Source organism: Eurosta solidaginis, chromosome 4 (genome assembly GCF_040869045.1).
Source record: "Eurosta solidaginis isolate ZX-2024a chromosome 4, ASM4086904v1, whole genome shotgun sequence".
NCBI classification, from domain to species: domain Eukaryota; kingdom Metazoa; phylum Arthropoda; class Insecta; order Diptera; family Tephritidae; genus Eurosta; species Eurosta solidaginis.
In genome coordinates this window covers 9,314,851-9,338,611 of record NC_090322.1, presented here as the reverse complement: position 1 = coordinate 9,338,611, position 23,761 = coordinate 9,314,851, and the positions used below count along the sequence as shown (strand labels likewise).

General features: G+C 37.0%; 2 protein-coding genes across 2 annotated transcripts in view; one reads left to right on the top strand and one right to left on the bottom strand.

The window, feature by feature from the left end:
• LOC137248963 (uncharacterized) overlaps positions 1 to 23,761 on the bottom strand; it is a 46,415-nt gene that overhangs the window by 15,692 nt on the left and 6,962 nt on the right. Inside the window, exons 2-4 of the mRNA XM_067779992.1 lie at positions 12,876 to 13,025; positions 12,023 to 12,816; positions 11,787 to 11,946 (exon numbers count right to left, since the gene is read on the bottom strand). The gene's annotated coding sequence lies outside the window, so the exon portion shown is untranslated. The remainder of the gene's footprint in view (positions 1 to 11,786; positions 11,947 to 12,022; positions 12,817 to 12,875; positions 13,026 to 23,761) is intronic.
• Positions 13,570 to 18,488, top strand: LOC137248964 (leucine-rich repeat-containing protein 58). Its single transcript, XM_067779994.1, has 3 exons — positions 13,570 to 14,486; positions 17,451 to 17,667; positions 17,753 to 18,488. The coding sequence occupies exons 1-3, from the start codon at positions 13,990 to 13,992 to the stop codon at positions 18,113 to 18,115; spliced, it is 1,077 nt and encodes a 358-aa protein (XP_067636095.1). The 5' UTR covers positions 13,570 to 13,989; the 3' UTR covers positions 18,116 to 18,488.

Here is a 23,761-nt window from a genome sequence, read left to right as displayed (position 1 = left end):
CCATATCGTACTAACAAAGTCTAGAGTCACCCATGGTCCACCTTTATTGCGATACCTCGAAAAGACGTCCACCTATGGAACTAAGGCCCACTCCCTTTTAAAATACTCATTAACTCCTTTCGATTGATACCCATATTGCACAAACGAATTCTAGAGTCACCCCTGGTCCACCTTTATGGCGATATTTCGAAAATGCGACCACCTATACAACAACAACCACTCCCTTTTAAAACCCTCATTAATACCTTTAATTTGATACCCATATCGTACAAACACATTCCAGAGTCACCCCTGGTCCACCTTTATGGCGATATTTCGAAACGGTGTCCACCTATAGAACTAAGGCCCACTCCCTTTTAAAATACTCATTAACACCATTCATTTGATACCCATATCGTACAAACATATTCTAAAGTCACCCCTGGTCCACCTTTATGGCGATATCTCGAAAAGGCGAACACCTATAGAATGAAGGCCCACTCCCTTTTAAAAATACTCATAACACCTTTCATTTGATACCCATATCGTACTAACAAAGTCTAGAGTCACCCCTGGTGCACCTTTATGGGGATATTTCGAAACAGCGTCCACCTATGGGACTAAAGATTACTCCCTTTTAAAATACTTATTAACACCTTTCTTTTGATACCCATATTGAACAAACAAATTCTAGGGTTACCCCTGGTCCACCTTTATGGCGATATCTCGAAACGGCGTCCACCTATGGAACTAAGGATTACTCCCTTTTAAAATACTCATTAACACCTTTCATTTGATACCCATATCGTACAAACGCATTCTAGAGTCACCCCTGGTCCACCTTTATGGCGATATCTCGAAAAGGCGACCACCTATAGAACTAAGGCCCACTCCCTTTTAAAATACTCATTAACACTTTTCATTTGATACCCATATCGTACAAACACATTCTAGAGTCAACCCTGGTCCACCTTTATGGCGATATTTCGAAACGGCATCCACCTATAGAACTAAGGCCCACTCCCTTTTAAAATACTCATTAACACCATTCGTTTGATGCCCATATTGTACAAACAAATTCTAGGGTCACCCCTGTTCCACCTTTGTGGCGATATCTCGAAACGGCGTCCACCTATGGAACTAAGGATAACTCCCTTTTAAAATACTCATTAACACCTTTAATTTGATACCCATATCGTACAAACGCATTCTAGAGTCAACCCTGATCCACCTTTATGGCTATGTCCCTAAATAGCGTCCACCTATAGAACTATGGCCCACTCCCTCAAAATACTCTTTAATGCCTTTCATTTGATACACATGTCATACAAACACATTCCAGGGTTTCCCTCGGTTCATTTTCCTACATGGTTATTTTCCCTTATGTTATCACCATAGCTCTCAACTGAGTATGTAATGTTCGGTTACACCCGAACTTAACCTTCCTTACTTGTTTTATTTTCAAATATCCGTTGAATAGACCTAACGTTTCAAGTATGATTATTCAACAAACCCATACATACATATATGTATGTACTATATATTTGCTCATGTGCCCATAGACCTAAGCAAAATTTATTGCGTTTGATTATGATCATTTGAGATAATATTGAATTATATGGGTATGCAGCTAAGCTAAATATGAGCACCACTTTTGTCTGCTTTTTTTAAGACAATTTTTTAAATGTTATTTTTTTTTTAAATATACATTGGACATAAAAAATTTCTATATAATTAGGTGGTAAGAAACAAATTTAATAACGTAAATATGTATGGCTATGTACCGTGAATATTGTTGTTTATGAGCTAATCTAATGGGGGAATCAAGACGAATCCATATCAGGTGGTGGCAAAGTGAATTCAACCAATTCGCCGTGCAGAGGAATGTCAAATCAAAAGAAAATTTTAATTGATTTCGATTAACTGACATATTATCAAGGCGAATTCAGTGGAGATGGTGTTATCCCAACAGCTGATTGCTTCTTCTTGATAATTTTCCATACAGAGCCTTGCACTTTAATATGCCAGTTAATCGGAAATCAATGAAATTTTTCTTTTGACTTGACATTCTTCTGCACGGTGAATTGGTTGAATTCGCTTTGCCACCACCTGGTATAGATTCGTCTTGATCTGACAAGTGCCTTAATACAATGTTGTATGTGTATGTACATAGAATCCCAACAAACACTGAAAACAAAACTCTCAAATGTTTGAGAAAAACATTGATTCTCAGTTTGATATCCAACATTATCATGTGAAACAAAATATTGTCTCGACTTTTTCTCATACGTCGATCTTCAACTTGAGAATAATTTGAAACATACTTGAAATTTTTTTTCTCTCAAATATTTGAGTAAATATTAATTCTCAATTTGATATTCAGCATTGTTAATCATTTGAATAATATTCTCTCAACTTTTTCTCAAACGTTGTTCTTCAACTTGAGAATGGTTTGAGATATACTTGCATTTCGTTCCATTCTGGTTGAAAACCATCGATATCATGGAATATTTTCGTTAATAATAATGTGAATACTTTTTGCGCCAATGTGTCTAAATTTTAAAGTACATAATAAGTGTTCATGAAACCCAAAAATAAAAAAAAAAACATAGTACAACATGCTTATTTTACATCAATGCTAGCGATAGTGTCGTCGATAGTGCCGTTGGTAATTCGTCGATCTCTAATTTGCATACTTTGGCTGGAAATGCAAGCAAGCGATTTTATTGAGTGAAGTTGGACATAAAGTGAAAAAATAAGGAAATATTTATACATTTTAATAATATTAAGTGATATTGTACTACATTATGCATAAATCTAAGCGAGTTAAAAGCGAAGTGAGGCAAATAATAAATTTGCTTACAGAAAGTGGCACAACTATGGATTCCATTTTGTTCCTCTTTATTCTCGTTTGAGAAAAAGTTGAGAATCCAAAACTTCTCAATTTGAAAATAAAGAAAAATTTCATATTAAAAATGTGCCTTTTAGCTTGAGAATGCTATCAACTGGTTTTTTGAAATGCATTTTAAAATTAACGTTTGAAATGGACTGATTCACATATGTCTCAAACTGAGAATTGACAAAAATGTTTTTTGGGAATGAACAGCTAGCAAAAAGAAGAAGAAAAGCTTTATTCATATGCTTTCTTTTATCCGTGTGTTGTTGTGGTAAATATTTAAAACCTCATCGTAGTGAGAATGTTTTGGAATCGCGTGTGCACTGAGTTAGTGAAAAAACCCTTTCTACCTACTTATCTCTCGCAGGGCCATGGGGTTGGCTTAATGACACTTTATCTGACAGATCACCACACGAATGCTGTCACATAAAGTACCGGCTAGAATAGATCAGGGAACTCTACATAAATAAGGAAATAGGAGAGGTGTTGTTAAAGAGCTGCTACTAGTTTTTCTTGAGTCTCTAAGACACAGCGACAGGGGATAAGGTTAAGATACGATTTTTGGTACAGCATTGTGCGCCAACAGAAGAGTAGATTACATTTACATATTTGTAACATAAGTCGACAATTTTCAAGTTTTGCTACATGTAAAGCGTTAGAAGAAGAATTTTACATTGACTCGGCTATGAGTGCTTTCAGGCTTTGCATGTGAGAGGGGGTTGGAGTGTGAGTTGAAGTTGGAGTGGGAATCGGAGTGGGAGTTGGAGTGGGAGACGGAGTGCGATTGGAGTGGGGGCAAATAAATGGAATAAGGGATGGACAAGAATAAGAAGAAAAACGGAGAATAAAGTAGACGATAATGGTTTAGATAGATAATAGGGGAAGCAAACAAACAATCGCGCAGGACAAAGCAGGGTTTGAACATGCTGAACTAATTTTCAGTATTACAAAATTGCTTGAATTTAAATTTGGAAAATATTTCAGCAACAGAAAAAAGCAAAGCAAACAAATTTGTTTTTTTTTTTTTTTCATTTTACTTTAGATGTAACTTAAATGGCTGCGAGCTGTCGTCTTCAGCAGAAAAAAACTTGAATATTTTACTGAAGCTATAAGTATTTCATGATCAATTATTTTTAAGTAACCATTTTTCAGTTTTTTAACAGCCGAAATTCTGGTTTCGTATTACTTGCTGAAAATAAGTAAAAGTAAATTTTTTTACTATTTCAGCAGAAATATTTGATTTTCAAAGGGACATACAAACAATTGTACGATATATTGATGTTGTTGTTGTTGTAGCGATAAGGTTGCTCCCGAAGGCTTTGGGAAGTGTTATCGATGTAATGGTCCTTTGCCGGATACAGATCCGGTACGCTCCGGTACCACAGCACCATTAAGGTGCTAGCCCGACCATCTCGGGAACGATTTATGTGGCCACATTAAACCTTCTGACCATTCCCTCCCTCCCCACCCCCAAGTTCCATAAGGAGCTTGGGGTCGCCAGAGCCTCGTCTGTTAGCGAAACAGGATTCGCCGCTCGAAGGTGAGGTTGACAATTGGGTTTTGGAGAACCTATATATTGCGCTGGCAACCTGAAAAGGTTGCGCTACACAACCCCTTGAATCTGGTATTTTAGTCGTCTCTTACGACAGGCATACCTACCGCGAGTATATTCTAACCCCCTAACCTAATAGCCTTCATCTACGAGTAGGTATTTCTTGTTTTTATGTTTTTTTGACATCCGACACACATATATACGCATACTTCTACTGAAAAAAAAAGACAAATACGTATGTACGTACAAAATCTGCACCTCCACCGGTAGCTTGGTATATGTACTGGAGTCATTCGGGGTTTTTTCCGGGACCAAAGCATGGATCCTAAAGACCGATTCATCGTTCTTGCCCGGACTTATTTTTTATTTCATCTTACACGTTCTTTTCTCAATTTTCTCAGACAGAATGCGAAAGGAACGAATAAAATGTGAAAAATTAATACCCAATAAGAGTTAGTGATTGGCTGTACGAGCTTATGCAAACATCAACGTAGTTTAGCGCATGTTATGTGAATGAAAGAATATGTCTTGTCTTGTCTTGCCTATGGAGGCAGAGGTTCTTCCTCTGTGGACTTAAGTTCCCTTTGTGTTTCTTGTTGGCGACAAGTAAATAAATAAAGAAATGCAAGGTGCGACATACCTCCGAGGAGATCTTTGCCTCGTGCTGCTTTTAAATTTTTTTCACGAATTGTATTCTTTTAAAAAACAAACTAAAATCAAGTACTCATTTGGTGATAATAAAGGTTTTATAAATCTATAACCAATTCAGCAGATATGTCTTTAAAACTTTAAATTTAATAACAATATCGCCCTTCAGATCATGTTAGTCTTGTTGTAGTAATTTGCATAATGTATTTTATATTGATTTCAAGAGAAACTAAGTAGATTAACTATTGTGGATTTATTGGATGGGTAAACGTGATCTTAGCAACAGATCTTCATTTTTGCAGCTGTGCCTACAAGCGGTTCCTTAATTCCACACCTGTCGGTCTTCATATTGACCCTGTTCAACTCAACGAGTATAGGATTGGTTAAAATAAAATTTCTTCTGCTCATATAGGCAGCCAGTTTTTCGCGTTTTCGGTGCATATTCTTGAGTAAATCGCTCAATTAAACTATGTGTTTGATATAACATTTGTACTTTTCTATTGAAAAAATGTAAGTATGGATATATGTATATAGAAATATTTATACAATCTTTTCGGAAAATAGCCATTACCTTAAGTATGGTAAACAGCAAATGTATTTGCTTTAGTCCAAGTACCCACTAGGGTCATTGGTAAAGGGGGAGCGACTTAGTGGCTATTGTTTTCATAAATTAAATTAAACTTTAATTGTTTCCTACCCGAGCATGGGGATTTCATGTAACAGAATTTAGGCAGCATACCACAAGACAAGCCAATAACATTGTGACAAATATTAGCAATGTTCATTATGTATCTACATAAACGAATCAATCATTATGTACATACATATGTGCGTACACGCACCTCCACCTAAGTCTGATCATCCCGATCAGACAAATCTCTCGATCTAAACGCCGCTAGCATCTCCAATTGTACCACTCTTCTACTTCGTGGTTTCCCAATTGTTTGTATGCGGTAGATGGTATCACTGATCTTCTTCACAACTTTGTACGGGCCTTCCCAACTGCACCGAAATTTGGATGGAACACCTTTCCGCCGGTGAGGGTTGTATAACAGTACCAAATCTCCCACCAAGAAACCTTCCGAATTATTGTTCTCATCGTACCTGCGTTTCATCTTACTACTCATTATCCTGGATCGTTCCCTCGCAGTCTGTTGTTTCGCCAATGAACTACTTCGCAGAGCTTGCGCTTGACGGATTGGCTTCACATAATCAGTATCGTTCCCACGTTTCACAACAGTGGTGCGCCCTGGCTTAAAACTACCCTCGCATTCCTTCTGGGAAATTCTTTCCTTCGTTTTCGTGCGTCCCTTTGGTTTTGTCAATGCCAGTGTTTCTCTCGCAGGTACTTTTGATTTCGCTTTATTTGGCCCATTCGATCCACCACCCTTTACCGTTGACTTCCGTAGTCTTTGTCGAGTCTCCTCCCCCAGCACTCGCTTACTGCTGAACCCTTTTTCCAAACTGAAGTTAAGTGGCACATCCTGGTTCTCATAACGCATCTCCCTTCTCTGCATATCGATCTTGATGTCATGGTCAACCAAGAAGTCCACTCCCAATATGACTTCATCTACAATCTCTGCCACAATGAATTTGTGTAGAACCATGACCTTCCCAATTAAGACTTCACATATCACTTCTCCCTGGACTTGGTTATACTTGCCTGTGACTGTACGCAACCATGCTCCAGGTAACGGTTTTATTCTCCTTATGACCAAGTTAGATAGGATAAAGGAATGAGATGCGCCCGTATCTACAGTCAGTACACGCTCCTTGCCATCGACATTCCCTCTGACGGTAAGACTGCTTGATTGCCTTCCAATTTGCGACACAGATATCACAGGACGTTTAATAGATGGAGATAGCTCTCGATCTCTACATCTTACTCGCTCTTGCTCATCCCCTCCAGCTCTGTTATTAAAACCACTCCTGCTGTTGCACCCACTAGGATCAAGATCGCAATGACTTGCAATGTGACCGGGCTTCCCGCATTTGATAACTCTCTCACTCCGCTTTTGCGATCCTTTCAGCGCCTCCAATATTGCGTCTACCCACTCTGGCCTTTCTAATTCCACACGGCGTGCTTTGAAAACTGGCTTACACAGAAGCGACGCTGTTTCCTGACTCAGAGCTTTTGAAACCGTTTCTGCGAATGTTGGCTTTGGGTTTGCGTATGAAGCTCGCTTTGCTTCGGCATCCCGTATTCCATTTATAAAGCTCTGAATTTTAACCCTCTCGGTGTATTCCACGGGTGCGTCTGCATTTGCGAGATGAGCCAATCTTTCAACTTCCGACGCAAACTCTTGCAAAGTCTCATTCGCCTTTTGGTAACGATTTTGCAACTCAATTTGATATATCTGTTTCCTATGCTCGCTTCCGTAACGTCTCTCTAGAGCGCTCATCAATGTTTCATAGTTGTTCCGTTCGTACTCTGGAATTGTCTGTAAGATTTCAGCTGCAGGCCCTTTCAATGCCACGAACAGTGCAGCAACTTTATCTTCAGCATTCCAGTTGTTCACTGCTGACGTCTTCTCAAATTGAAGCTTGAATACCTCGAAAGGAACAGAGCCGTCAAAAGATGGAGTTTTTACCTTCGGATTGCTCGCTGGAACAGCTGGGCGATTTAGTTGTAACTGTTGCATAAGACCTTTCAACGCTTCTATCTCGGCATCAATTTTGTCCCCGAGTTGAAAAATTTTTGCATCCTGCTCTTCCAGTTTCGCAAAGAGCTGCGATGATACCTGTTCCGAAATTTTTGTCGACATTCCAGATATACGTGCCTCTTGCGCTCCCAGTTGAGATGACATATATGTCTTCTGTTCTTCCAATTGAGATGACATTGGGACGCCATTTCTGAAATGCGTGCATGTTTGTGCAGATATTGTGCTCGTCACTGTCTGCGGTGTTTCGCTTTTGTTGTTGTTTTGTCGCTATCATAATGAAAGACATACTCCTCAGCATTGATTCCTTCAAATACCATAGCTACACTTAGTAGTCGTCTTTGTAGCTGGGAATTATCGCCAAAAGTAGCCAATCCACTGACTTCCAACTCCTCCTTCAGTTGCTGGATCGTCAATTCGCTCAACTTTGCCATGTCCAAGTTGTATTCGAAGTCTTCGAAATTTATTCAACAATTCCTCTTCTGACACCAATTGTAACGAATTTACTGCAAATCCTCTTATTTGCAACCTTCTGCTAAGTTCGAATCACTAAACTGTTGAATAAATAACTCCAATATTTAATAATGCAAAATGGCCTTTATTAAAGTACTTTCAAAATAACACTGATACTGCTCGACAGATGGAATGCTTAAATCAAACTGATTATCGCGCCTCTACTGTTGCTGCTTTTATACTGTGTGATTTCCTCGTTGCATCTTCTAGGCACTTGCAGAATTTACTTAGTCACTGGTATATAATTATAACTACAGATGCACGTGTGTAGCTCTCATATGCGCGTGTATTTGTGAGCGACACTTCCACAATTACAATTTCATACTTTTGGGAGCATCTCAGATAAGATATCTGCATTTGTTTGTGCGTTGCTTCTCCGCTGCGTTTACGTACATATGTGTAGACGTAATGATTGATTCGTTTATGTAGATACATAATGATTGATTTATGGATGTGCATACAAGTCACTCTTAGCATCGGCTTAGAGATGACAGTACCCCTTTGTGTTGCTAATATTCGTAACAATATACATATACAAATTTAGACAGTAGCCCCATTTCCTCCGCCTATGTTAATACTAATCACAAATCTACTCAAAGATAACGATTATATGTGTGATGTTTGAGCATACATTAGATCGTATCGCGATTAATGGAAAAAAACAAGTTAAAAGCCTGGAGGCTCCTGGTCCGCGACATACTCGGCCCACCCCTTACCCCGACCCCGCTTATAAGGTTTATCGGTACCGGTAAAAAATGCGAAAAGGGATTTTTCTTGCGATTTCTCTATTTTACTTCGATATTCAAATTCGAGCTGAAGTAGTTAATCTTTAGAAACTCTCTAATAGGAAAATGACAGACGAATTATATCTGAAAATATCGAATGCTTTGAAAACTTTTGATCGTTTACTGAGATAGGTCGTTTTCGAAACGGTAGACGAGACCAACAGCTGATTGCTTCCTCTTGATTATTTTCCATACAACGCCTTGTACAACAATATGTCAGTTAATCGAAATCAATGCAAATATTCTTTTGATTTTACATTCTTCTGCACGACGAATTGGTTGAATTCGCTTCGCCATCATCTTGTATAGACTCGCCTTGGGTGCCGTCAATATATTCTCTTCAAAGAGAATCGATACAAGGTGATGGCAAAGCGATTTCAACCCTATTCGCCGTGCAAAAGAATGTCAAGTCAAAAGAAAATTGGCGTTGATTTCGATTAACTGTCTTCTTGTTGTACCAGGGTCAAGGCGAATCCATACCAGGTGGTGGCAAGCGAATTCAACCAATTAGCCGTGCAGAAGAATGTCAAGTCAGAAGAAAATTTTCATTGATTTCGATTAACTGACATATTGTAGTACAAGGCATTATATGGAAAATAATCAAGAAGAAGCAATCAGCTGTTGGGATAACAACACCTGGTACGGAATTCGCCTTGCCCAGGGTGTTGCTGGAAATTATTAAGAAGCAATCAGCTGATAGGATAACACCGTTATCGGCCGTCGACTTGCTCTATTCTTAATTTAAATGTGGCTGCAATGAATTTCGTCGGTATTGGAATAACGATGAAAGATGAAGTTGGCCAGAATGGTTAGTGGCATCTACAGACGAAATTTGCGTTAAGTGAATTCTTTCGCATTAAATATCACTCACTGAAATCAAAGATCAAATAGAGAAGTTCTAGGACAGAAAAGTATATCACTGGTTATACAGGGTGTTAGCCAACATATTTTGTCCATTTTAAAAATTCTTCGCAAATAAAGTACTTATCGAACCCGGGAGAACAATTTCAAATCTTTTTCTCCATGATACGCTCTAAAGTGCATAGCTGTGCACTTAATTAGGTAAATAAAAACAAAAGAAATTTGCTTTAAACGAAAACAAAGTAATTAACTGTTAGATTAATTAATGTTGATAGACGCATTTTGACCAACAAATATATCTAGTATAGCACACCTATCAGATAGCTTATATATGAAATTTTTTTGCCGCCCATTAAGTATTTTTTTTTGTTACGAGTCCTATAGAAGTCCACGGAGACGGCCTTGCATGCAGTTGTCTCCCAGTTCGAGAAATCCTTGGCGTTCAAGGAATTCACACTCATATCTTTCCTCGACATTGAGGGAGCTTTCAACAACCTCCCTCTGCGATAACTGATGCACTAATTGGCTTGGGGCCGACAAGGTACAAAGAAGTGCTCTAATCTGCGTGGGGGGTGCTCTGCGCTCCACCCCTGCGGAGGCGCTGGACACTATTTTTAATGTGTTGCCAATAGATTTAATGGCCAATCAAGGTGCGGCCTATTTTGCTCTGCGGCTGCGAGTTATCCGGATGGAGAGACAATGTGGATGGCCATGCAGCTATCTTTAAGTATCTGGATTCGCCTTGGTCGGACTATTGCACTCCGACTATATTTTTTAATATGAAGTACGAGGTTATTATCCCGGATAGGGATTATTGTTTGAAGAAGCCGCCGGACCTGAGTGATAGGCTGCCGATATATACTGACGGCTCCAAAATGGATTATAAGGTGGGTAGCGGTGTCTTTGCATCTCAACTAGGGTGGAATCTATCATTTGGCCTAACCGATCATTGCAGCGTCTTTCAGGCGGAGGTTGCTGCTATAAATGAGGCCGCTGATCACCTGGGGAAGGCTGCTCGCGGCTATAACCAAATTTGTATTTGATCGCTGAGCAAACTTCCCTCAGTCTGGTATGGGTGCCTGGACACTCGAATATACCGGGCAATGAGATGGCTGACGAACTTGCAATAGGGGACACATCCGTTACGCTTTCGTCGTCCTGGAAGGGATTGAGCATGCCGCTCGCTACCTGTAAGCTCATTTTGAAAGGGATTTTCCTTAGGAAAGCGGGTGTGAGATGGGGCAATCTTGAATCCTGCTACCACTCTAAACTCGTGTGGCCTTAATGGTACGCGAGACGCACAAAAAGTCTACTTCTTATTGGTAGGGGGGGGGGGGGGGGCATATCTCTGGTGGTTGGACTTATAACCGGCCACATAGAAATCGGGCACAACGGCTGGGTGCTCCCTATAATGATAACTGCAGGAGCTGCAAATACGAAGAGGACATAGAAACAGTCAAACATTTTCTGTGCGATTGGCCCGCGCTTTGGCACAAGAGGAAGAAATCTCTGGGATCTCCCTTCTTTGACGATCTTTGTGATCTGGCTAAGTTGGCACCTAAGAAACTCCTGAAGTTTGCTGTATCGACCTGTTGGTTTGAGTAGGGGAGAGATCCACGTGGTATCACAATGGGACCTTTTTGGGCCTAAGTGCACTGGTGCTCGCACCGGTGGCCACTCTAACCTAACCTAACCTATAGACTTAGGAATACTTATATTGCCAAAACGATAAAAAAAGCATAATGCCAGTATTAAGTACTATTATTTTAATTGTTATGGCTCCTTTCTACATACAACTGGGTTTTGAAGCACATGTTTTGCCAGGTAACCCACATATAGTTTGATATCTAACAAATTTTCAGACAAATGGCCTATATCAACTGCCTACTTACATGATGTGTCCACATGGCACCTGTCATTCGTAGTCCTCTCTCATACGTCGTTTCGATGCCAGCTACGTATCGAATACGTCAAATTTCATGAAATTATGTTCGGTTGTAGGTTATTCCGAGCTAGGATAAGCTCTATTATTTCTCTCATTTTGATCGACATCTGACGAATATATGCAAAGAAAGAAGATGTAAGCTCAAATAAAATGGTCAGGAAAGTTATCCTATTGCTTACTTACTCAATTGGTGGTTAACCGTTTAAACGGTTGTGGCTGTCTAACAAGATAGTAGCTTCTTCGTTGGGTTAACTGGCACCAATTGGTAACACCAAGTTAATTTAAATTGTTTTCCTGGTATTTCCAGCGGATTGGGGCTGCCCTATGCGGGTTCCGATAGAAATACTTTCTTAGTCAGAGCATCATCATTCACATAACATGACCCAGCAAATGTAGCCATTGAGTTTTAATTCGCTGGAATACGTTGTTGTTTGCGTAAAGCTCGTACAGCTCATTATTAAATATTCTTCGGTACACGCCGTCACCAGCGTCCGGAATCTTTCGAAGAACTTTTCTCTTGAACACTCCCAGAGCTACCTCATCTGATCTTGTAATTGTAGATTTTTACAGAATATTGTTCCAGAGCGGTTAAGTTTTGCAGGTAGTAAAATTTTCTTCAGTATCAAATTTTACCATGTCTGAAACCTCTTTTAGTTTCGAACGGTTCGGAGAAGTGCTTCCCAATTCTGACTGAGCTGATGATGTTCTTCAACACCATTTTGCACAGCCGTAAAAGTTTGTCGGGGAAACAAAAATCATACATAGCTTAGGCGGCTTTAAAATTGACGAAGAGGTGATGTGTGTCAATGTTTTTCGCAGATTTGGCGCCTAGTTAAAATCTTGTCGATGGTAGATGTACCAGGTCATTACCTGGCGCGTTGTGATTGTTCTATCGGGACATCGAAATTCTCATTTCGTCATAGCCGCCTGCGGGAACGTGTATTACATCATCAGCAATTCGTCTTCTCCCTTGCTAGCTAGCAAATGAGGAAAAGTGTTATTTCCACAACTTAAGCACATTCTGTACGTCAGTTACCAGGTCGCAAATATCGTTCCTGCAGGTATCTGCCCCGGGCTTCAAAACTTGCGTCATCCGCCCTGCTCTATGGTAGAATCTTGGGGCATTATTTTTATCAGCCAGCATCTGAAGCTCTTTGCACTCACTCCGTTCTGTCTCACGTTCCATCTAAATAGCAAAAATATAAAACCTGTGTGTGTAAACGTCAAGCTCAAATCATGTTAGCTTTTTACAGAGTAAATTCAATTTAGGTTAAACTGTTGTAAAAACGTTGGCGATAACAGTTTTAAAAAAAAAAAAAAAATTTTTGGGGTTTGGGGAGTGTTTTGGTCGAAAAATTGACCCTTTCGCCATTCTTTTTTCGCATGCTCGAAAATTATTTTTTTTTGGGTATGCGTAGTGGAACTTTTTTCCTGAGCCCAAATCCTATCGAAAAATCGATGGCGCGATATCGGCTAATAAATCGACCCAGTCTAATATGTATGTATGTATTGTTGCGTTCCAATTAAGCGTGATCCAGATACAGATGTGATTCCTATGGATCAATTTGTTGTTGCATTTGCATGTAAAATTTGTATCGGTGTATACATAGATCACTGTTCATTGGAAGGCGAGGTACGTTACTCTACTACCTACAAAGAAGTATATACATAGAAGTTAATCAGTTTAGTTACTAACTTTAGTAGCACAATAACAATTCGCAAATTAATCATAACCCGCAGTCGTATTTTTATAGTCAAAGTGATCGCATGAGGCTAGTTTACATCGGCTGTGTCAAGCAAGTCGTTAGGGGCCTAATCGAGTATGAAGTAAAGATCTGAGAGCGTGAATTTAAACAAAAATTTTTGTTTCCCCTATTTCATTTTATATGTCTAAGCATAGCTGAGCAAGTTCTGTTGGAAAATCAATCTGCAATAAATACTCGTGCTTTAACATTTAACGGCAGTCGCTTCGGTACTATACATTGATTATAATGCAAGTACTTTGTACGCTAGCAAAAATAAATAATCACTGCATAAAAAAGACAATACAAAAAATTGAGTTGTTGATAAAAATTAAACTAATACAAGCTAAAGAGTAAAATAAATTAATAAATCAAATTAAAACTAAAACAAAACAAAAACTAAACCAAATGTTCAAAATGGAAGTTTACACATCGGATAGCAGTGATACAGAATCGCGCGAGCAAAAAACTCTAGATTATGGACGAATGGACCTCACAGAAATCACGCTGGACGATGACTTGCATGCAAAAAAGGCCCTTAAGACACACAAGGACTTCGAGACCCTAATGCTAAACCACAATCGTCTTGTACAACTGCCGGCGTCCTTGACAAAATTCACCAATTTGAAAGTATTGGACTTGAGCTCAAATCGTCTTGTACAATTGCCAGATGCTATTTGCAATTTGCCTTTGGTCACATTGATTGCTAAAAATAATCAATTAACAAATAAATCATTGCCGAAATCGTTTATGATGCGTAGCGTCACCTTGAAGGAATTAAATTTGAGTGGCAATCAACTGACACATTTCCCCGAACAGGTGGTTGAGCTCAAGCAATTACGTTACTTTTATGCTGGTGGAAACAAAATTACAGCCATTTCAAAGGATATATGGCGTATGCAAAGGTTGGTGGTAGAGTGTAAATACGCTTTACTGAATTTGAATTTTTTTATGGTTGTGCGCGGGTTTTTCCAGTTACCATTTTTTATACTCAGCGTGCTTTGAACACAGAGTATATTAACTTTGATCGGATAACGGTTGGTTGTACAGGTATAAAGGAATCGAGATAGATATATGTTAACATCCGGTGGCAAACATCCTGAGCCAGATAAATAATTTTGCATGTAAATGCAACAACAACGATTTGAGCCAGATAAATCCAGATAGAAGTCTGGTTCAATTTGTGAGCCAGATAATTTGTTAATTACTTCTTTTAAGTTTGGCAACGCTGCCTTTAATAAACCTACTTTTTCAAAAATAGATGTCGCTGCTTAGCCTTTCGCCGTATGAGTTAAATGAAAAATAGCGGCGAAATTTCACCACAACTGCTTCTCAAGTCTCTCAATGATCCAGAGTATTCCCGTGAGAATTGAGCGTGAGCCGGAGCTGTAAAACTCACTGGATGACGGCAATAGACTTCCATATATCAAAATCATCAGTATCGAAAATAAATTTTATTGAGCCATGTCTGTCCGTTCGTCCGTCCGTTAGCACGATAACTTAAGTAAATATTGAGCTTCCTTCACCAAATTTGGTACACTAGCTTATCTGGACCCCAGAATAGATTGGTATGAAAATGAGCGAAATCGGAAAACACAAAAAACCTGATAATTTCGTAAATAATACACCTAGAATGTTGAAATTTGACATTTGGACTGATACTGAAACTCTTGATAAAAATTTGGAAAATTATTTTAAAATGGGCGTGGCACCGCCCACTTGTAATAAAATCAATTTTACAAATATTATTAATCAAATCAAAAATCGTTAAACCTATCGTAACAAAATACGGCAGAGACTAAGCAATGACTAAGCAATTTTCTATGTTTCGAGAGCCATAACTCGAAGAAAAATTAACGGATCGTAATAAAATTGGGTACACAAATTTTCCCCATAGTAGACAATAATTCTAGTAAAAATAGACGGGATCGGTTAAAAACCACGGCGACTTAGATATAAAACAAGTTTAAAAGGGTCGTAGACTAGAATAATAAGCTATAACTTGGCAAAAAATAGTTTTGAATCAATGATATTTCACTTATCAAGTTTTATTGTAAGAGAAAATGGGGAGACATTTTTTTTAAACTGAAATGAAATGTACAATTGAAGCTCACGCTGAGTATATAATGTTGGGTTACACCCGAACTTCAACACCTTTACTTGTTTTTATTGATTTTTAGAATTATATGTGCAACACATTGTCATATCAGCGTTATTTATTTTTGAACTTTGAGTACCGTCATTGACTCTTGATTCTCAGATAACGATGATTCCTCAACACAATCAAAGTCCCACAAAAAGTTTTTTGAGTGCGAATCGTTTTTTTATTTTAATTTTTAAAATAATGAATAGTGAATTTTACATTTATTATTTATTTTTGTGTTATCAATCTGAGAGCAAAAATGCTTGAAATTTAAGAAAAATTGTGAATTTTACATTTATTATTTATTTTTGTGTTATCAATCTGAGAGCAAAAATGCTTGAAATTTAAGAAAAATATAAAACAAAAATCCACAAACGATTACAAAGCTCAAAGTGCTCTGGTTACATATCTGTATTAATATTCTAAACGTGTCGTTAATTAATCTTTCACATAAACTTATTTATAATGTTCGATCGTGGTATTTTACGGTTTCAATTGAACTCTAAAGATATTGAAAAACAACATTATAAAACGATCAACAAGTTAAAAATAACGGGCAATTGTGCAACAAGCAGTAGAATTATGTCAACACTGAGTGATAACTTTCGTATTGCTCTGAAGCTACATAACAACAATTTTTGTGTGGCAACAAATAATAACAGAATTTCACCACAGTAGCTCAATTGTCGATTCTAGAAAAGCCGATAACCTATAAGTGATCAAAATTCAATAGCGAGTAATTTGAATGTGATCTGTTAATGATAACCTCATGTGAGCAGTGACATTTAGTTCGGCAAAAAACCTATAAAAATGCAACCTACATCGAAATATTGCTCCTTTTAGACACCACCTATTTGATTAGAAAGTTATGTCAAAATTCAATTTTTGTTGAAAATGTCACCCCAAATTGCTGCAGCATTGCAAAACCAATGACCTAAGGGTCGATTTCACAATATTCGTTTAACACCAACTGACAATCTTACTTATTTAACTGGCGCTTAATCGTTAAAACGGTCATGGCTGTGCAACAAGGCGCTCCAGTCGCTGTGCTAACTGGCACCAAGCGAATTTAAATCGTTTTGCACCTTGTCCTTCCTCTGCTTCATTAGGCGAGTTCCGCTAAAACTACTTTCTTAGCCGGAGCATAATCTTTCCTTCGCATAACATGGCCCAACCAGCGCAGCCGCTGCGTTTTAATTCGCTGGAATATGTTGATGTCTGCGTAAAACTTGTACAGCTCATCATTGAACCTCCTTCGGTATACACCGTCGCCAACGCGTAGAGGTCCGTAAATCTTTCGAAGAACAAATTTTGATTTTTGGCGACCTTTAAATTTAACAATTATTTCTTCAAACTGGCTCTAGGTCAATAAATTAAACAAGTTGTTCTTGGTTTGGAACAAATTGAAAATTGGAAAAAATTGGAACAAAAACAACAACAACTTGTTTAATTTATTGACCTAGAGCCAGTTTGAAGAAATAATTGTTCTTTCGAAGAGAGAGTCTCTAAAATTTCTTTATAATAAAAGTGTATCGACGAGAAAAAATTAGATGGGTAATCTAGTTAATTACCAAATTGGAGTTAACTACGCAAATGAAGATAATCTCGTTATATGTAAACTAGGTCTTATTCCCAATTTCCTATTTTTTAAATCTTCTTTTATTTGTTTTAAAACAAAATTTCTTTGGCAATTTTGAAAACATTAAACAATTTTTTTTTATTTCAGCTTACAGGTTCTTTCCTTAGGTGGCAACCTAATCAGCGATGTACCCGAGGTGGTTGGCTCTTTAAGCCAACTACAAGCGCTCGTTTTATGTGATAACCTCATTGAGAATCTACCTGCCAGCATTGCGCATTTAAATAGTCTGAAATCGCTTTTGTTGCACAAAAATCGCCTAAGACATTTGCCGAAAGATATAATTGCGTTGAAAAATTTAACAGAGGTATCTTGGCTGGCATTCATTAGAAATTGCAGTGCTTTAGACGATCCCTAATAAATAAAATACGTGTTTCTCTTTCTATTTACAGTTAAGTTTGCGTGATAATCCATTAGTTGTGCGCTTCGTACAAGACATAGCGATGACGCCACCAAGTCTAATGGAATGCGCAGCTCGTGTCATCAAAGTAAGCAGCATCCCCTATGGACCGGGCATTTTACCACGCACAGTCATTGAGTATCTACAAAGTGCCAATTGTTGTGTAAATCCCAATTGCAAGGGTGTATTTTTCGACAATCGCGTGGAACACATAAAATTCGTTGATTTCTGTGGCAAATATCGTGTGCCATTGCTGCAATATTTATGCTCTTCGAAATGCATTCAACCGGAGCCAGAGCGACCACAAACTAGCGGTGCTAATGGCTATATGATGCGTAAAGTTTTGCTTGGCTGATGAGCGTATACACAGCAAGTTTGGTGTAAAATATACACCAGGTGGAAATCGAAAACTGATCTTATTAAAACTTAATTTAAATTAAAACAAAAATGTTTTAAGAACAAGAGTTTAGTGCTCTTTTGTATCGATTTTTTTACATAGTATTTTTTATATATACTGTGAGATTCGTCATTGAACGAGAAGATGTGAAAACAACAGTATAGTGATGTGCATAAATAAGGTAAAATATATTTTTCAGTAAATAGTTTATATGCACTGAATACTTAAGCCAAATTGTTACAGTTTTAGCCCTGCTGGATAGAGTTAAAACATCCTTGTATTTTGAAGAGCTGCATTTATGCAAATATATGAGAAAATTTTTATGAATAAAGAGTCATTGTTAGACATTTTTAATTCATTCAAAATAAAATTCGCCATATGCATAAAAGTAGTAAGTTCATTTTTGATAGTTATCACTTAAAAATTATATTGAAATTTCAAGTGATTGCTTTGAAAAGAAAAAACCTGTTTATGCACATAGCCCAATGCATACCTTAAGTTGTTTGCTTTCAAGTTTAAGGTTTATATATCAGGTTTACATATAACTACATATATTTTTTTCACTTTCGTGCTTAATCTCAAAAGGTAAGACCACGTTTACACATGCCAAATTCCCAATAGATAATCCACGCGTTTACATATGTTTCATCCCTGGGAACAATGGCCCCTATTATGAGACAAATTCGATCTTCGACTGTGGTCGAAAGAGCTGATCGAACGAATTTTCTAGACTAGTGTCATTGTTTGAAAATTCGATAAATTCAACCGTTCAGAATAACACATTTCCATCATCTCTCCAATAAAATAAAAGCAAAATTATTTATTATGAAGGAAAAAGCTTAAGTACTGGAACTAGCCAGAAGTATAAAACACTGGAACTAATTTCAACCCGTAATTGTACCTTTCTAAACATTGTAACTTTCTGAACATGTTGTTACATGTGTTAAAAACTAAACTTCATAATGACCATAGAAGCGTTCATGGACTTGCTATCCAGTAAAGATGAATGGCTGCAACAATGCACAAGAGCCAAGTCCATTCCAAACATTTTCAAATTGGCAACAATTCTCAGATTTTGCGCTAGGGACTATGTCAACTGAGCATCGGGTACGAGAATGCACTCGGAATTTTTTCCACGTGATTCTTTCTGCAAGTTCGTTTTGTTATAAACGGATCTTGTCCAATTTATGAAATCAGTCTTCCAAGCAGTTGTTTTGTATTCACGACCTTGGACCTATATGTAGGGTTCTGAAATTATATTGACTAAATTATTTTTATTTAACCTTGCTATGTTACTTTGAACTTTGTAGTTTTAATATGTTTACAATATTTTAATTTTCAATATTGATTTTACTATTTGCAAAAATTTTCATTATTATTCAATTTTGCATCATGAAAATATAATTTTTTTTTTTAATAATTTTTGTGTGGATATTAATTTTAATAAATTTTAAAATAAAGCATCCTACACTATATACGATTAATACAAATAATTTGAAATTACTATTAGGTAGCAAAAAAGTAGAAGATAAACACAAAAAACTTACATTTCAAATAATTTTCTTCTAATTCGATACATGCGTCGACAACATATTTCTATTCGCTTGAAAACTAGATACACAACGAAAATTTTGAAGAGATTAGATGTCATAATACCAATTTTTAATTTGATTTTATTTTAATTTTTAATTTGATTTAATTTGAATTTCAATGTTCGAAAGATCGAAAAATGCTCATAATAGGGGCCAATATCATTTTCTGTCATTCAATCATTTTAACGTTTCTCTTTTATATTTTGCTTCCAATTAGAGATTCCACCCTAGAGGTGGAACTTTTTCTGTAAAAAAAAATCCGCATCTCTAAAAAAATAATTACCGATTATCAAGGGGAAAAATTTATATGGGAAATCTAGTTATATAATTAACGATTAAGTACGATAATGAAGATTATCTCGCTATATGTAAACTAGGTCTAATTAAATAACTAGACTTCCCATAAAAATATTATTTTCTGTAAACTGTTACTCACTGAGACCTGATACGAAACATTCATTCTCTCTCAATTCGTTTCCAGGAATGGGTCTTGAAGTTCACTCGATTGTAAACAATGGTTCATTCGATTGTAAACAAAAGTTCATTCGTTTCCAAGAATGGGTCTTGAACATCAGATGGCTATAGAGTTGCCTAAAATACGCCAAAAAAAAACTCCAAGAAATCCGTTCGGTTTCATTATTTTCAAATAAATCAGCAATTAAGCTGATAAAAACTTATTAAAATTTATAAAAAAGGCGTTTTGTAGAAATATTTTGTGGTAGATAAGTGAAAAATATGAAATAATATATTTCGATTGCGTTGCTTTGCTTTGTAGCTCTGGCACCGCCATAAGATAACAATGAACGGATAGCCCCTTTTTTCACTTTGATGTGGCCAAAACGTTTATGTACATACATATGTATATCCACTTACAATAAAAAACGCAAAAAATTTATAAGAAATTACGAAATTAGATCACTTGGTGAAGTATCTGCGCTGTCGCCCGCAAAAGGCTATTAATTAAACATGTTGCGTTAACCTATACGTATACCTACAATTTATCTCAGCTGTCAAAAATGGAATGTCGCAACGCTCCACAAAAACATGACCTTTATGCACCCATTTACATCAATGCGAAGACTAAGAATCTGACTTTTTTACCAATCGAAAGTTGCTACCAAAACCCGTTTCGTATGCAGCCCTTCGATGAAAGGTGTTGTCACTGATAAATTTTCCACGGGTGAAAAATAGTTATTTTTTTCTTCGGATTTGTAATCCTGACAAAAATTCGAGCTTTTTGATATCCCATTTGACAATCTTGAGTAAATTTTCGGTGAAAATCATAAATTAGAGCTTTACCATGTAAAATACCCCAAAGTTGTTCTGAAATGGCCAAATTTGATTTTGAGCATGATGGCATCTATGGTCAATGTTATAAAAAATGCACATTTTCACGCGCTCTCAGAGAGCGAGAAGATTCATATCAATCAGTGTCACTGATGACATGATACGAAACATTCATTCTCTCTCAATTCGTTTCCAGGAATGGGTCTTGATGTTCATTCGATTGTAAACAAAAGTTCATTCGTTTCCAAGAATGGGTCTTGAAGATCAGCTGGCTATAGAGTTGCCTAAAATAAGCAAAAAAAAAAAAACTCCAAGAAATGCGTTCGGATTCATTATTTTCAAATAAATCAGCAATTAAGCTGATAAAGACTTATTAAAATTTATAAAAAAGGCAAATTTTTGTAGAAATATTTTATGGTAGATAAGTGAAAAAATATGAAATAATATATTTCGATTGGGTTGCTTTGCTTTGTTGATCTGGCACCGCTATAAGATAACAATGAACGGATAGCCCCTTTTTCACTTTGATGCGACCAAAACGTTTATGTACATACATACATATGTATATCCACATACAATAAAAAACGCAAAAAATGTATAAGAAATTACGAAATTAGATCACTTGGTGAAGTATCTGCGTTGTTGTCTGCAAAAGGCTGTTAATTAAACATGTTGCGTTATCCTGTACGTATTATACCTACAATTTATCTCAGCTGTCAAAAATGGAATGTCGCAACGCTCCACAAAAACATGGCCTTCATTTACATCAATGCGAAGACTAAGAAGCTGACTTTTTCACCAATCGAAAGTTGCAACCAAAACCCGTTTCGTGTGCAGCCCTTCGATGAAAGGTGTTGTCACTGATAAATTTTCCACGGGTGAAAAAGAGTTATTTTTTCTTCGGATTTGTAATCCTGACAAAAATTCGAGTTTTTTGATATCCCATTTGACAATCTTGTGTAAATTTTCGGTGAAAATCATAAATTAAACCTTTACCATGTAAAATACTCCAAAGTTATTCCGAAATGCCCAAATTTGATTTTGAGGATGATGGCATCTATGGTCAATGTTATAAAAAATGCATGGTTCAATTATGTTGAACCATGTAAAAAATGCACATTTTCACGCGCTCTCAGAGAGCGAGAAGTTTCATATCATGTCATCTGTGATCAGTGTTCAAAGAGGATAAATACAATAAGAACCGTCACTCGTTATTTTGTGGCATCTCGCTGGAAATTGAAAAAATCGATGCCGAATGTTTTCTGAGAGGGACATTTTTAATTGTCTCGCATTTATCCATGCCGTGTAGGCCCCTTGTGCAACTGTGATTTTTGGAAAGAGAATTAAACAAATTAATTAAATACAGTCGAAAAATAAACACAAATACCCCACGAAAATGTATAGAAGACATTTATAAACATCTCGCTCAAAAAAAAAGTAGCGACTACCCCTCAGCATACATCGAGTAAATGCCAAAAAAATAACGAGTGACGGCTCTTTGTATTTATCCTCTTTGCTTTGGTGTTGTTACTTATTAACAGAGGGCTTGCCACGTTGCTTAGGTAGAGGGCGTAGGAAGAAAGGGAAATCAATCGTTAGAGGAAAAGAGAAAGAGGCATAAGAATAACGTAAGGACAAGAGATGCAGTGGAAGAAAAACAGTAGAGAAAAGTGGGCGACACTCCATTTAAAAGCTAGTAGTTTTTGTATTATGGTTCTTTTCTTATTCTTTTGAGATGAAATATTTTACATGAACGGTTGACTGCTAAAACATTTCCAAACATGTCGAACGGTATCAAATGTCGCGTTTTGAGTTTGGTATCAATAATGCGAAGGCGGAAAGTGGTAAATTAAAAAATACCAGAAAACTTACTTTAAAATTACGGAAAAAATGGCTGCCATGAGACCGGGAACCAAATCGTAACATCCGTATGACTCGTCACTTAAAAATGTAATTTTCGTATCATGTTACAGTGGTCGATCGTACTACTTGAGGCGAATTCGGCATGATGATATACCTGCATACATGAACGAGTAACTGAACGTAATCGCTGAATGGCTTATTTGTTGGTTTTTATAATCAATACGACGTTTTTATATCTCTTATGACTGAAATATGTTCAAACGTACTTTTGGACCTAAAAAGAGCAATTTATATAAAATAAATCGAAGTTGGTTTGCTATCGAATTCCATTTAAGAGAGAAAGGAAAAAAGCCATTCAAATAAATGTATTTATTAAACTTTTAAAACACGTTAGTATAAATTTAATGAGACGCTAGTTTTTGCGGGTGATCGGCGAAGTTCATTTCCGCTTTAACTCACTTTTTCTAGATAAAGATTGTGCCAAAGTTATTGATTTATGAATGTGAACAGCTTTTAAAATAATGCGCTAATTTCGGAGAGATATCTGCTTGATCGACATTTACCGAATCAAATATTGACCAGCTGACAAAGTTACAGGTTGCGGTATAAAAATAGTAAATCACGTTGAGGCACTGGTTTAAGTCTAAAGTAAAGCCTCTTCGAAACAACGCGACAAGTCGGGTATTTTTAAAGCTTTCGACAAGTCGAGCAGTACGAACGACGTATCACGTAAATGTATTTCGTATCGTATTCAATTCGTGATCATATGTATGTTATGATAAGCCCCAACATCTTGACGTGAATGAGCAGCTCAGCGCTATGCTCATAACCGACAAGTAATAGTAGGATGCACAATCACATA

Excerpts from the sequence above, each read along its gene's own strand:
- LOC137248964 (XM_067779994.1), top strand. The coding sequence starts at position 13,990 with ATGTTCAAAATGGAAGTTTACACATCGGATAGCAGTGATACAGAATCG. Across the intron at positions 14,487-17,450 it reads GATATATGGCGTATGCAAAG|CTTACAGGTTCTTTCCTTAG; the intron begins GTTGGTGGTAGA and ends TTTTTATTTCAG. Across the intron at positions 17,668-17,752 it reads CGTTGAAAAATTTAACAGAG|TTAAGTTTGCGTGATAATCC; the intron begins GTATCTTGGCTG and ends TTCTATTTACAG.